This window comes from Saimiri boliviensis, chromosome 17, assembly GCF_048565385.1.
Source record: "Saimiri boliviensis isolate mSaiBol1 chromosome 17, mSaiBol1.pri, whole genome shotgun sequence".
NCBI classification, from domain to species: Eukaryota; Metazoa; Chordata; class Mammalia; order Primates; family Cebidae; genus Saimiri; species Saimiri boliviensis.
The window spans coordinates 53,559,709-53,575,592 of NC_133465.1; the positions used below are offsets into that span (position 1 = coordinate 53,559,709).

The 15,884-nt window shown below is 38.1% G+C and overlaps 1 protein-coding gene across 9 annotated transcripts in view; it reads left to right on the top strand.

The window, feature by feature from the left end:
• The window catches only part of TANC2 (tetratricopeptide repeat, ankyrin repeat and coiled-coil containing 2), a 442,578-nt gene that overhangs the window by 287,306 nt on the left and 139,388 nt on the right, over window positions 1-15,884 (top strand). For all 9 annotated transcript variants that reach the window (XM_010330283.3, XM_010330284.3, XM_010330285.3 and 6 more), the window contains one exon: window positions 6,235-6,360. In XM_010330283.3, coding sequence (XP_010328585.1) covers window positions 6,235-6,360 — 126 coding nt within the window. The remainder of the gene's footprint in view (window positions 1-6,234; window positions 6,361-15,884) is intronic.

A 15,884-nucleotide genomic window follows, 5' to 3' on the forward strand; every position in this document is an offset into this window, starting at 1 on the left:
TTTTTTTTCTTAAAGCAGCATTTCGCTGCCCTCCGTTTTATACATTTCTATTATCATTTTTACTCACTATTAATGAAAAATATAGTCTCTTTTAATTAAAATGTCTCAAACCATTTTAGTGTGAGCCATTTTAGTAAATGAACTCTCCTAGAACCTTGCTTTGAAATGATATACTGTTCCATTAATATTGCCATAATGGTAACCAAAAATTTCTGTCACTCACCTTGCTGTTAAGATTTTATTTGAATTTTGTTTTAATGTGAATAGAAGATACTTATTTTCATTAATCTTCTTTTCAAATTACTCTTCAGTTTATCAGCTTAAAAAGTCCCCTATAATTATTTTTATTTTCTTATGAAAATAATGTTTTGGCAGACACTATTTCAAGTGCAGAGAGCTGTGATTTATTAGTATATGATATGCAAGGTACATTAAAGCCATAAAACAGAATTAAAGGAAAGTGACAAAGATGAATAAGAAATGAAAAATAAGCTTTTAAAAAGAGTTTTGAAGCTGTTTAGCTTTAAAGTGGGAAGGAAGGATGTGCTCACTTTACTGAGAGTTGGGGTGCCTGGCTTCATGGTTGCTCTGTTGTCAGTGAGGGAATCACTTTAGACAAGACACTCCACTGTTTCTAATCATAAAATGAGAGGATCTTAATAAACCAGGAGTCAGCAAATTTTTTATTAAAAGGCAACTAGTAAATATTTTAGGCTTTGCAGGCCACATGGCCTGTATCGCTGCTTAGCTCTGATATAAAAGATACTGTATTTAAATGAATAAGCAGGGTTCTGTTCAAGTAAAACTTTATTAACAAAAAAGGTAGCAGGCCGTATTTGGTCTACAGATTATAGCTAGCTGGTATTTACACTAGGTCATCTTTTAAGATTTCTCAGCTGAGTGCAATGGCCCACGTCAGTAGTCCCAGCACTTTGGGAGGCCAAGGTGGGCTGATCACTTTGAGCTCAGGAGTTCAAGACCAGCCTGGGCAACATGGCGAAACCCTGCGTCTGCAAAAAATTAGCCGGGAGTGGTGGCACACGCCTACTCAGAAGGCTAAGGTGGGAGAATCGTGGCTACGTGGTAAGGCCCTATCTCTACGAAACAAAGTGTTTTTAAGTATTAACCAGGTACAGTGGTGTGTGCCTGCCTCAGCCTCCCAAGTAGTTGGGAGGCTGAGGCAGGAGAATGGCTTGAGGCCCAGGAGATTGAGGCTACAGTGAGCTGTGATTGTGCCACTGTACTCCAGCCTGGGTGACAGAGTGACTAGCTTATCTCAGAAAAGAAAAAACAATCATTAACTAGGTTTAAAGAATTGAAAAAGTAAAAAGAAAACATTGAGGTTTCATGGATTTAGCAACTGCAGGAAGTAGTTACCACCTGTGGACCTAAGGAAACGAAAAGAGGTGAGAATTATTAAACCATACAAGCTTGGAAGAAAGGCCTCACAAAGCTGACACTTACATCTCCAAGAAAGGGATCCTGCTCAGCTGATACTGATAGAAGGGCTCCAAGAAGGGCTCTGTGGAGATTAGGCTCAGACCTCTGAGGACAATGCACTGGTCACCCAGTGCCAGTATCTCTGAAGTGGTAAGATGAGGCTAGTCCTGCCTCCCTTGGAAAAACTGCAAACTAGATTCAGCTTCTGCTACTGGAATGAACTGCCAATGCTTGGCTGAACAAGTAAGACCTGTTCCTGATTGGAACAGGAAGAGGTAAATTATTTCTCCAATAACCTTAATAATTGACAAAGTCCATCTTTTTGGCTAACCAGCATCCATACTCACCCTTCTATATGTATTGGAGCTTCCAAACTATACATGTTTGAAACTCCAAACATTTTCAGCATGACAAACTCTGTATTTTAACCTAACAAGATACGAGTATCTTTCATGTAATTGAAGACATGTTTACCTCTCCACAATGAGGTTAGTTGCAACAGTCACTTTAACTATGTTTACATGATATAACACTATCCATCTCTGGCTATGTTAATTATTCCTCAAACTCTGGCATAGTCCTGTCTGAATAGTTTATTATCTAAAAACTAAATTGGAAAATTAATTTACACCAGAACTTATTTATAAAATAAGGGAAGAGAGACGAGAAAGAGAATAAATTAGTATCACACACATAAATATAACAAAAGCAAGGAACAAAATATGCATAGCTGCTATAGTCTTCATTTCTGTAGCTAGCTATGAAACTGAGATTGATTTTTTTTCTTTAAGAGACAGAGTCTCACTCTGTTGCCTAGGATGGAGTTCAGTGGCGCAGTCATAGCTCACTTCAGCTTCAAACTCTTGGGCTCAAGTAGTTCTCTCACCTCAGCCTCTCAGGTAGCTGGCACTACGGGCATACTCACTGTACCCAACCAATTTTTTTTAATTTTCAGAGACGAGATCTTGCTTTGATGCCCAGGCTGGTCTTAAACTCCTGGCCTCAAGAGATCTTCCCACCTCCGCCTCCTTAGTAGCTGGGATTACAGGCGCAAGCCACCGCACCCAGCTGATATTCGTAACTTTTTTCATCTACTATCTATTCCATGTGTCCTTTGCCCTAAGCCACGACCACATCTAGTCAGGGTTCTTCCCCTGGTAGGATGTCCTAAATCTTAATTCTTGATGGGTCTGAATCCCTAGTCGTCCTCTTTTCTTTTTTTTAAGTAGCTGCATACATATCGATAAAGAATCAGACAAAAAAATAGACTTTGGTTAAAGCAAAAGGCATTGGATTAAACAAAAAACATCTATGGGCTAGGGCCAGTCCTGAGTCTTGGCCTAAGCTCCTCTCAACCCCCTAAAAAGAAAGAAAGAATTCACAGAAACAGAATACCAGTAGGGATGGTTTTAGTCATTGTCCCTAGTGTTTTAAAATAAGAGATTAGATACTTATCTCTTCTGGGTACATTCTTCTAGTGTACATGTGCAGAATGTACAGGTTTGTTACATAGGTACACACATGCCATGGTGGTTTGCTGCACCCATGAACCCGTCATCTACATTAGAGATTTCTCCTGTTGCCAACATCACTCCCAAATATATTTACCATACCCTAAATGTCATGATATCAGGAGTTTATTATGTTAGAATAGTTGCATCGGTTTCTGAGTTCTATGTAATCCTTGTGCAGAGGAAGGTTTTTTGGTAACAGCTTCTGCTTAGAGTCAGTTACAGGTTGAGTATCCCTAATCTGAAATGCTCCAAATTCATAACTTTTTGAGTGCTGACATGATGTTCAAAGGAAATGTTCACAGGAGTCTTTAATAGTTCAGATTTTTGGATTAGGGATGCTGAACCAGTAAGCATAATGTAAATATTTCAAAATTTCTCCCAAAATTCAAAATTTAAAACACTTCTAGTCCCAGGTATTTCAGATAAGGGATATTCAACCTATATCATCTTAATCAACTGACTTGTCTCTCTATGGCCTCTATTTGGGATTAATGACCCATTTTCAGAGCTGCTATGGAATACATATTAATTGGAATCTATATCTTTAAGAAAAGTGGGATATCCTAATACAAAGGATTCATGTAATGACTAATGTGTTGTAACTATGTAGTAAGTTTTAGGTAATATTTATGTTCAAAATATTCAGGAAGGTAAGGGAGATGATGCTTGTAGTAGTTTTAGTGAAATTAGGGGCATAATTGTGCTCAGAATATCCTGATATTATTGTTGTAATACAGAAGAGGCCAAAAATTACCCATAGGAATTCTTAGCAAAGACATAGGAATCTTCCAAGCATCTCTCCAGGCAAGAAGCCCATGCATTTCTCTTAAAAGAGTAGAAAGAATATCTTCATTATTACACTTTGTGATTTTTTTTGTTTCTCTTTAAAATGAAAGACTTAGTTCAAGAAAAGCATGTTGCACACAACCTAGCACATTACAGGTGTTTAATAAATACATGTTCATTCCTTTTAGTTCTTTTCACCTTAGTAATAAACTTTTTAAAAGATTATTCTTTTTTCTTTTGGATGTAAACAGAAGAATCATCTATACCATCAAGAGAAAGAAAGGGTAAGAGGTAGAGAAAGAGAACCAAATTGCTAATAACAGGAGTTATGCAAAGTTGAAATATGGTGTATCAAGAGATAATATTCTCCTGACATTGTACATGTTCAGGCAAAAGCTGTACAGCTACTTTGAAAGAGATAAAAGAAGTTGAGCATTACACAGGTGTCAGATGAGACAACCTTTAAGATCCATACCATTCCTGTAGTTTTAATAAAATAATATTTTGACTGCTATCTGCTGCATCCTTTAGTAAAATGTTTCCTTAGTCAGTTTTTTTCCTGTAGACTAGAAACTGTGGTAAAAGTATTGCTATGACACAGTGCTGAAATATTTTTTACTAATAATTTGTTATATTTATTGAATGAATAAATGAATGAACAAATTAACAAATGAGTATCAGTACCCAATGTCAATCATCATAAACAACTTATATATGAGGTTGGAGATTTAAGTTTACTTACTGTCATCATTCTTGTTTCCTTATGCTGAGGGAATTCTGAGCTGTCTCCCCTTCCTCTTTTGCTTCTTAGTTTATATTGAAGAGCTTATTTGTAAATAGCTATTTGGTAAGGTAGTATATATCATTGGTGGCAAAATTAGATTTCTTGATTAAAATTTTGGATCATAAATTCTACGAGCCAAATGACCTGTAATCTCAACACATCATATAATTTCTCCTATACAGAAATATACTCCCAAAGTATTTGGTGGCAAAACTTTTGAGGCCCAGCAGCCATAAAAAGATAACCTTAAGATTTTTTTCTCCCTCTCACCACCTCCCACCAGTTGTTAGTAATAAGTTGATAGCTAATATTTTCTTCCTTTTTTTGTCTTGTTGTTGTTGTTGTTATATACAGGGTCTCTCTCTGTTGCCCAGGATGTGGTGCAGTGGCATGATCCCCGTAGCCTTGACCTCCCAGGCTTAAATCAGTCCTCCCGCCTCAGCCTCCTGATTAGCTGAGACCATGCCTGGCTAATTTTTTTGTGCATTTTTGTAGAGATGGGGCTTTGCCATGTTGCCAGGCTGGTCTAGAATCCCTCAGCTCAAACAATCCACCCTCAGTCTTCCGAAGTGCTGGGATTACAAGCATGAGCTGTAATAACTTGAGCAAGTTAGAAGGAATGCACCACACACTGAGTTCCAAATTAAGAGTCCTTTTTATTAGCCAGCAACTGAGAGATGGCTAACCCTCAAAGTTCTCTCGGCCCAAGGAAGGGGCTTGATTTCCCTTTATACCTTGATTTAGGTAGGGGAGGGGGAGCCTAGCTGAAGCGGAATTTTACAGAAGCAGAACAGGCAAGTTAAGTAGTAACCTAGAGGGGAGGAGGTTCCCAGGATTGTTGGTTACTAAGAGTATTTCCAAACAATCACCAAGGGGGGTTCAAAGAGAGTTATACACCATAGCAGGTGTGCTTGCCAAGCAGGATGTAGTTACATAAGTTATATGGTAGGACAAGCACAGAGTCAGCACGGCATAAGCACAGCGTCAGTGTGGCCCAGTCATGCACCCACAGGGGCTGTGGTAGGGAGGAGGAAGCTAGGTTGGAGTTTACAGCTAAGATGGAGTCAGTGATGCCAGCCCAGGGTAGGTTATTAGAAAGCCACGGGTAGCTAATATTTTCAAACAATAAAATGGATACTCTGGTATTTCCTATAATCTAAACATTGGTGCAAAATGAATTTTTCGTTCACTCATTTTTTTTTGGTAAAAACCCATTTACTATTTCTTTTGATAACATGAAATAATTCCCTTTTTGTTACTTTCACTGCAGCTTTCATGATCCAGACATTCAGAGGCAAGATGGCATTTTAAGCTTTTGGACTAGCATTTTGTTTTTCGTTTTAAATATCACATCTACCATTATCTATTTCTTTCATGAAGTGGGGTTTTATGTTTATTTGCTTAGTTTGTTTCTCTTTTTGAATAGGAAATATTCAATTTCCCTGTTTAAGGTTATAGAATCTCTTAGCAATTACAGGTTCATTATGTACTGTCTTAAACTAGCAAGTGAAATGAAGGGTTAATATTTTTTAAAAACCACTTACTTGGATTTTTAAAGGCATAAAATATATGTATTTTATATGTATTACATATTTTACATATATATTTTTGGCTGCAGTAAGCCCTGATTCCAAAGTTTGGGAGCTACAGACTAGCTGAAAGATGTTTTCTAAACTTAAATATTCTAACTAAACTTTTCTTTCTTGTCAGCCACCAGCTCTGCCCACTTGGAAGACCTTGCTTACCTGGATGAGCAGAGACATACACCTTTGAGAACTTCTCTACGAATGCCAAGACAGAGTATGGCTGGTGCTCGCACACAGCAGGATTTAAGAGGTTAGAACCACAGAAGGGCTTTAAAGATGCCCAGGAACAGATGGAAATGGGCAAAAGCCAAAAAGTTCCTTTGTTTCCTATTTCCATACTTAACGTAAACCTCCCTTAAGAAGTGAAATGATGCCTTTTAGCATGTGACCAGTTTATTTCTGCTGAGTCTAGAGAAAGATAAACACAAATACATTGTACTCCTCGTAGACAGGCATTGTATAGTTATCAACATTTGAAAACATTGGTTCCTCGAAATTCCAAAAGAAACAACAAATGTAAAGGGCCGTGGTAATGGGGGAAGTAACCTTAAGATCTTGGATTTCAGAAAGGACTGTGGACCAGATTCAGCCCTAACCAAATTGCAGGTGAACTGTGCTGATCATCATGTATAAGTTGAGCATCCCTAATCTGAAAATCCAAAATCCAAAATGCTTCAAAATCCAAAACTTTTTGAGTGTCATCATGACACCACAAGTGAAAAATTCCACACCTAACCTCATGCGATGGTTTGCAGTCAAACTTTGTCTTACCTTCAGGCTATGTGTATAAGGTGTGTATGAAACATATGAATTTTTTGTTTAGACCCAATTCCTATCTCCAAGATCTTTCATTTTATATATATGCAGATATTCCAAAGTTCAAAAAAATCTGAAATTCAAAACACTTCTGATCCCAAGCATTTTACATAAGGGATACTCAAGCTGTATTTTTCTAGGGAATTTGTTTTTGTTTTTGTTTCAGTGGCCATTTCTAGTAACATGCAATACTTTTATTATCTTAGTCTTTTAGAAAGTGCCTTTAATCCTGGCCTAGCAAGATCTACACAACCTATCCTTTTCCCACTCAGGTACCTGTTGCCTTACCTTCTTTGTGGCATGCTACATGCTTCTGCAAGCTGGCACCTGATCTTTTTAAAGATTTTCATTTTGTTATAATGATGGTTTGGTTGAGGAGCCTCTTATTGGTATTTCTGTGCCTCTTGTTTCCTCAAAATTAACCAAACTATCTCTGAGAGCTTATAACAGTCTTTCTCTGGTATTTTAGCAGTCTCTAGCTTTACCACAAGTGTATTTTTAATTTTATTTAACAGACTATTTTCATCTTTCCTTAGCTGTCTTACTCACCCCTTGTCCTATTACTTACTTCAAGCTGTATAGTGCCACATGCATAATTCCCATGGGAAGGAATTTATACATGCCTGCTGCCTACTCTAGACCTCATTATGCTGACAGTTTTTCAGTGATAGGTAAGCAAATAGGAGCATAAAATAATGGATTGTATTGCAACAATTCCCATACCTCCCATCAACAGCAGTTAGTTGAAGCCTCAATCATACGTGTAGTTCCCAGTCCTTTTGTCCGTCCTGCTTGCCAGTTCTTCAGTTTGCCATATGCCAGTTGCATGGCCTATGCATCTGTGATGGAAATACATCAAGCAGTATTTTAGATTGATTATATCTAAAGCCTGAATAAATTTGATCAAAAGAGCAAATAAGTTCTTTGTAGATTCTGGATATTAGCCCTTTGTCAGAAGAATAGATTTCAAAAATTTTCTCCATTCTGTAGATTACTTCCTCACTCCAATGATAGTTTCTTTTGCGGTTTAGAAGCTCTTTAGTTTAATTAGATCCTATTTGTCAATTTTGGCTTTTGTTGCCATTGCTTTTGCTGTTTTAGTTGTGAAGTCTTTGCCCATGCCTTTGTCCTGAATGGTATTGCCTAGGTTTCCTTCTAGGGTTTTTATGGTTCCAGGTCTTAACATTGAGTTAATTTTTGTATAAGGTGTAAGGAAGGGATCTAGTTTCAGCTTTCTGCATATGGCTAACAAGTTTTCCCAGCATCGTTTATTAAATAGGGAATCCTTTCCCCAGTGCTTGTTTTTGTGAGGTTTGTCAAAGATCAGATAGTTGTAGATGTGTGGTATTATTTCTGAGGCCTCTGTTCTGTTCCATTGGTCTATATATCTGTAGTGGTACCAGTACCATGCTGTTTATGTTACTGTAGCCTTGTTGTATAGTTTGAAGTCAGATAGTGTGATACCTCCAGCTTTGTTCTTTTTACTTAGGATTGTCTTGGCTATGCAGGCTCTTTTTTGGTTTCATATAAAATTTAAAGCAGTTTTTTCCAATTCTGTGAAGAAAGTCACTGGTAGCTTGATGGGAATAGCATTGAGTCTATAAATTACTTTGGACAGTATGGCCATTTTCATGATATTGATTCTTCCTATCCATGAGCATGGAATGGTTTTCCATTTGTTTGTGTCCTCTCTTATTTCCTTGAGCAGTGGTTTGTAGTTCTCCTTGAAGAGGTCCTTCACATCCCTTGTAAGTTATATTCCTAGGTATTTTATTCTCTTTGTAGCATTTGTGAATGGGAGTTCACTCATGATTTGGCTTTCTGTCTGTTATTAGTGTATAGGAATGATTGTGATTTTTGCACATTGATTTTGTGTCCTTAGACTTTGCTGAATCAAAAAGTCAAAAAGTGGGTGAAGGTATGAACAGGCACTTCTCAAAAGAAGACATTTCTGCAGCCAACAAACATGAAAAAAAAAGCTCCTCATCCCTGGTCATTAGAGAAATGCAAATCAAAACCACATTGAGATACCATCTCACACCAGTTAGAATGGTGATTATTAAAAAGTCAGGAAACAACAGATGCAGGAGAGGATGTGGAGAAATAGGAACACTTTTATACTGTTGGTGGGAGTGTAAATTAATTCAACCATTGTGCAAGACAGTGTGGTGATTCCTCAAGGATCTAGAACTAGAAATACCATTTGACCCAGCAATCTCATTACTGGGTATAAACCCAAAGGATTATAAATCATTCTATAAAGACACATGCACACGTGTTATTCAAAATAGCAAAGACTTGGAACCAACCCAAATGCCCATCAAAGATGGACTGGATAAAGAAAATGTGGCACATATACACCATGGAATACTATGCACCCATAAAAAAGGATGAGTTCATGTCCTTTGCAGGGACATGGATGAATCTGGAAACCATCATTCTCAGCAAAGAAACACAAGAGCAGAAAACCAAACACCATATGTTCTCACTCATAAGTGGGAGTTGAACAATGAGAACACATGGACACAGACAGGGAAGGGGGAACATCATACACTGGGGCCTGTTGGGGGCTGAGAAAGTAGGGAGGGATAGCATTAGGAGAAAAACCCAATGTAGGTAACAAGTTGATGGGGTGCAGCAAATCACCATGGCACATGTATACCTATGTAACAAGCCTGCACATTCTGCACATGTACCCCAGAACTTTAAGTATAATAAAAAAGAGAGAGAGAGACCGAATAATTGATTTGTGCCCAGACCAGAATGCACGCCTTAATAAAGATTGGACAGAACTGCTGATCTTTATGGACCTTCAGATCTGATTGAAAATCTGCCACATTGGTATCATCTTGCATCTCACTACTAAAACACATACATTGTTGACTTTCTTTTCTGCTTTACTAATTGTTGAATGATAGGTGTTATACAGAAAACAAAATTAATTGACAGATTTTAGCAGTGTAATTTTTGGGAAACATTTATGTTGAGTTCTGTTGATATGTGATAGCACTTATCTGCTTCTAGCATCTGAAGATTTAGTGAAGTCTTTAGCAGCTACATTCTAGTGAGCTTGATGTTTACACACAGATACCAGTTTTACCTGGAACGCAACAAAGATCTTCTCCATTGCATTGATCTTCAGCTGAAACCTTCAGTGAAAGAACAAAAGCACATTCAGAGACTTTTCCAATGCTTACCTAAATCTTTAGGAAGGGCTTTGCCTAAATAATGAATTTCTAAAAATACTAATTTCATATCCCTTGCAAATAGTGTCTTAACTTACTGTTTACAGTGATGCTTAAAGCTGCAGTTTGTTCACTGACAAAGGTGCTATGATATTAGTGTTTCAGTTCCTTGAGGTCATCTTTATTTTTTAAGAGCTTTCCTTTTAGCAGTCTAAATGCATCCACTCAGGAGTGCGAGGGGAAGGATGGCTTGAGCCAGGAGGTTAAGTCAGCAGTGAGCTATGATGGAGCCACTGCACTGCAGCCTGGGCAACAAAGTGAGGCCTGATCTCTTAAAAAAAAAAAACTCAGACAAACAAACAGAAACCAAAAAGCAAAGCCTGTCTGCATGAGAGCGCAGCTGGCCTGCCTGACCCCACAGGTGTTTCCATGTGACCCTGATCCTGGGCACTTCGGGTGTCCCTTCCCAGCAGCATCCACTCTTCTCTGCCCCAAGGCAGGGGTACCAAACCGATGATGTGGCTTCCAACTGGACTCCCAAGAATCCTGGTGCTTCCTCGAGGTGCCTTACAGGAAGATGGAGGCAAGGAGAGGCCCAAAGCCCAGCCCCCAGTGCCAAATCTGGGTGCAATTCCATCTAAGCAAAGGCTTTGCTGCTTTTCCTAAGTCCTGGGCTCCATCCTAAGTGCTCTGGAGATGCGTGTGTCACTGTCTGGCCTTCTTGAACCTTCCACTTGGCAAAATCCTAGCCATTGTGTTTTATTTTCCACCTTCTCTCTCTCTCTCTCTCACACACCCCCCTTAAAAATAAAACTAAAAAAAAAAAATAAATAAAAATAAAATAAAAAATAAAAAAAATGCATCCAGCTAGATGAATTGATCCATAAGAAGTAGGGTGGGGTTTACGTAGCAGTATAAAACTAGTAATATTTCAGTTCAGAATTCTTCTCTCAGAAAGTAACATGTTATCTTGAATATTGTTTACAGATGAATTATATGCCTTATGATACAACTTAAAACACATTATCAAGGAAGGAAAGCAAACTTGGGCAGATAAACTTTCCATATGTTTCTGCAGACCTGCTTGGCAAGCCTTTATAGTTTGTGATTATCATATCCACAATGTTGTACTTTATTTCAGAAAAAGAATCAGATTTGTTTTCCTGGAATAATTTTTAAAAACATGTCACATCATGCTTTCTAATTTTATTTAAAGGAATATACAAATTGCAATTATATTTTACTTTGACATCTTTTCCTTCTGATTATGATTAAATGAAACTACCCCCCAAAAAGTAATAAAATGATTGAAAGCCTTTTTTAGTCTCCATTAAGATATGTCTTTCCACTTCAGAATAGAGGTATCTCTTTCTACATTTTAAAGGATACTCCAAGAAGTTCTATGAAATAGGTTTTTTTTTTTTTTAACTTTTCTTTTAAGTTTAGGGGTACATGTGCAGGTTTGTTACATAGGTAAACTTGTATCATGGGAGTTTCTTGTACAGATTATTTCATCACCCTAGTATCCATTCATTATTTTTCCTAATCCTCTCCCTCTTTGTACTTCCTCCCACCAGTAGGCCCCAGTGTTTGTTGTTCCCTTTTATGTGTCCATGTGTTTTCGTTATTTAGTTCCCACTTGTAAGTGAGAACATGTGGCATTTGGTTTTTTGTTCCTGCATTAGTTCACCAAGAATAACAGCCTCCAGCGCCATACGTGTTCCTGCAAAAGACATGATCTCGTTCTTTTTTATGGCTTTATAGTATTCCATGGTGTATATGTATCACATATCAACTTCAATGCCCATCGATAGCAGATTGGTTAATCTCTTCTCTGCCCCAAGGCAGGGGTACCAAACCGATGATGTGGCTTCCAACTGGACTCCCTAGAATCCTGGTGCTTCCTCGAGGTGCCTTACAGGAAGATGGAGGCAAGGAGAGGCCCGAAGCCCAGCCCCCAGTGCCAAATCTGGGTACAATTCCATCTAAGCAAAGGCTTTGCTGCTTTTCCTAAGTGCTCTGGAGATGCATGTGTCACTGTCTGGCCTTCTTGAACCGTCCACTTGGCAAACCTTCCACTTGGTTAATCTGCCATCAGTGGGCATTGAAGTTGATTCCAGGTCTTTGCTATTGTGAATAGTGCTGCAGTGAACATACATGTGCATGTGTCTTTGGGCAGATCCCCGGTTTACATTCCTTTGGGCATATACCCAGTCACGGGATTGTGGGGTTGATTGGCAAAACGGCAGTTCTATTTTTAGGTCTTTGAGGAATTGCCACACTGTTTTCCACAATAATTGAACTGATTGTGGAAGACACGCCTACCAACTGTGTATAAGTGTTCCTTTTTCTCTACAACTTCGCCAGCATCGGTTATATTTTGGCTTTTTATTAATAGTCTTTCTCACTGGTATGAGACAGCATCTTACTGTGCTTTTGATTGGCATTTCTCTAATGATCAGTGACATTGAGCTCTTTTTCTTTTTTTAAAAAAATTTTAACTTCTGGGATACAGGTACAGAACATGCAGGTTTGTTACATAGGTGTACATGTGCCGTGGTGGTTTGCTGTACTCATCAACCTGTCACCTGGGTTTTAAGCCCCGCATGCATTAGGTATTTGTTATAATGCTGTCTCTCCCTTTACACCCTACCCCCCAACAGGCCCCAGTATGTGCTGTTGCCCTCCCTGTGTCCGTGTGTTCTGACACTGAGCTCTTCTTCATATGCTTGTTGGCTGCATGTATGTTTTCTTTTGAAAAGTGACTATTTGTGTCCGTTGTCCTTTTTTTTTTAATGGTGTGGTCTCTTTTTTTCTTATAAATTTGTTTAAGTTCCTTGTAGATTCTGGGTATTAGACATTTGTCTCTCATTCTTTAGGTTGTCTGTTGACTCTGTTGATATTTTCTTTTGCTGTACAGAAGCTCTTTAGTTTGATTGGATCCTGCTTGTCAGTTTTTCTCATGTTGGAATTGCTTTCAATGTCTTCATCATGAAATCTTTGCCCATTTCTGTGTCCAGAATGGTATTGCCTGGGTTGTCTTCCAGGGTTTTTATAGCTTGGGATTTTACATTTAAATTTTTAATCCATCTTGAGTTAATTTTTATATATGGTGTAAGGAAGGAATGCAGTTTCAATCCTCTGCATGTGGCTAGCCAGTTGTCCCAGCACCATTTATTAAATAGGGAGTCCTTTCCCAGTGCTTGTTTTTGTCAGTTTTGTTGAGGACCAGGTCGTTGTAGGCGTGCAGTCTTGTTTCCTGGTTCTCCATTCTGCTCCATTGGTCTATGTGTCTATTTGTACCAGTACCACGCTGTTTTGGTTACTGCAGTCCTGTAGTATAATTCAGAATCGGGTAGTGTGTACTTCCAGCATTGTTCTTTTTGCTTAGGATTGCCTTGGCTATTTGGGCTCTTTTTTTGGTTCCATATAAATTTTAAAATAGTTTCTTCTGGTTCTATGAAGAATGTCGTTGGTAGTTTGATAGGAATAGCATTGAATCTTATCAGTTACTTTTGGCAGTATGGCCATCTTAATGATACTGATTCTTCCTATTCATCAGCATAAAATATTTTTTCATATGTTTGTGTCATCTCTGATTTCTTTTGAACAGTGTTTTGTAGTTCTCCTTGGCAAGATAATTCACATACCTGGTTAGCTATATTCCTAGGTACTGTATTCTGAAATAGTTTTTTAATCACAGTTCTGGTTTTAAATGATCCTAGAGAGGGTAATCAATGCTCATATACACTGTAGTGTACCCAGTAGATAATTAATTTTATTGACTGACTGATTCCAAGTATAGAGACTGTCTGAAATAATATCCCTCTGGATATATATCAAAAGAACATTTGAGGTGGCAAGCATTGATTGGGAACTTCCTATAAGCAGAATTTTGTATTATTCTATTATGAGCAGTGTTTCTCAAACTTTTTGGTCCCAGAACCCTTTTATACTCATTTTTAAAAGGGTAGGCTTTTGACTTACCTTTGGAAACTAAGTAGGGTGAAACAGGTTCATACTTGGACAGGAAATCGCCTAGAAAAATCAGGTGTTGTAGGCTTTTGGCTTCCGGCTCAGAAGCTTAGCAGGGACAGTTGTGCTAGGCAACAGAGCAAGACCCTATCCCTACAAAAAAAGTTTGAAATTAACCATGCATGGTGGTGTGCACCAGTAGTCCTAGCTACTCAGGAGGCAGAGGTGGGAGGATCACTTGAGCCTGGGACACCAAAGCTGCAGTGAGCCATGAGCCATGATTGCTCTCCTCTGCTTCAGTCTGGGTGATAGCATGAGACCCTGTCTCATTTAAAAAAAGAAAAAATTGAACTTTTACTTATATGGGATCAATTGATATTATCATATTAGAAATGAAAACTAATATGTTAAATATTACTCTTTGTTTAAAATAGATTTTTTAAAATAATAGGGATTATTGAAATATTCATTTATTCATTTTTTATAAATGATAGACCCATTACATGTTAAAGTCACGTAAGCTATGGAAAATTCCACTGTACACTTGTGAAAGAATGATAGTAGAAAGAAGCAAGTAACCACTTAGTACTATAAATATAGTTTTGACTTTGCAAACTCCAAGAGTATCTCAAGAATCTAGGGATCCCCAGATGACACTTTTATTTTATTTTAGGATCGTGATGTTTAAAAAGTTGTTTTGTTGGCTCTACCCCTCCAAAGGGTTTCCAAATCCAACTACTTTTCACCCCCTTCAATACTGCCTCTCACTGAGACTATTGCAGTAGAGGAGCTTGGTGGCTCTCACTGTGTGGTCATGGGACCAGCAGGAGTGGTCTTAACTAGGAAGTTTTCAGAAATGCAGATTCTTTAGCCCCATTTCACACCTACTGAATCAGAAATTCTGAGAGAGGGGCTGGCAAGCCATGTCTTAACAAACCTTCCAGGTGATTTTGCAGATTACCCTTCTAAAACCACTAGTTTAGAGAATGTCATTGTGATTGAAGATAAGCTTTATACCTCAAGGTCCACATAATTTGTTTACAGAAATGCAAAAATATGTAGTTTGAGAGCTGGTTATATGTTATTCATGAACATGGTTTAAGAGTACATACATAATTAATTTAACAGTTGCCTTATAGTAACTGCAGTTGTTTGATAATAACGGTTGATAATAACGGTCTTTTGACTACTGAAGCAGAAGTTGTTAGGATAACATCTCCAAGTGAGATATTGACATCAACATTGCTTCATTAGTAAAAAGTTTGTTTTTTTTTTTTTTTTTTTTTTTTTTTTATTCTTCAAAACAGCTGTTTTGAACAAATGTTCTACCAAAATCGATGTTTCCAGAAACCCATTCCAACAAGGGAGAGATCATGTGAGTCTACTGGCCAAGGTTTCCTTACAGCAAGTTAGTAGATTCCTAGCTGTCAACCATCCAAGAGCTTGAATGCTAATGATTAAAAGTCATAGATTGTGTACTAGGACACATTATATAGCTAGCTAACCTACCACAAGCACCTTTTCTACTCCCAAAGCCTAAGGTCTTTGATAGATATTTATTTGAATTAATTTAACAAATAAAGTTTTTAACTTAAAATTTTAAAATTAAGCTGGGTGCGGTAGCCCATGCCTGTAATCCCAGCACTTTGGGAGGCCAAGGTAGGTGGATAACCTGAGGTCAGGAGTTTGAGACCACCCTGGGCAACATGGTACAATCCCATCTCTACTAAAAAAATATAAAAATATAAAAAATAAGCCGGGCGCGGTGGCTCAAGCCTGTAATCCCAGCACTTTGGGA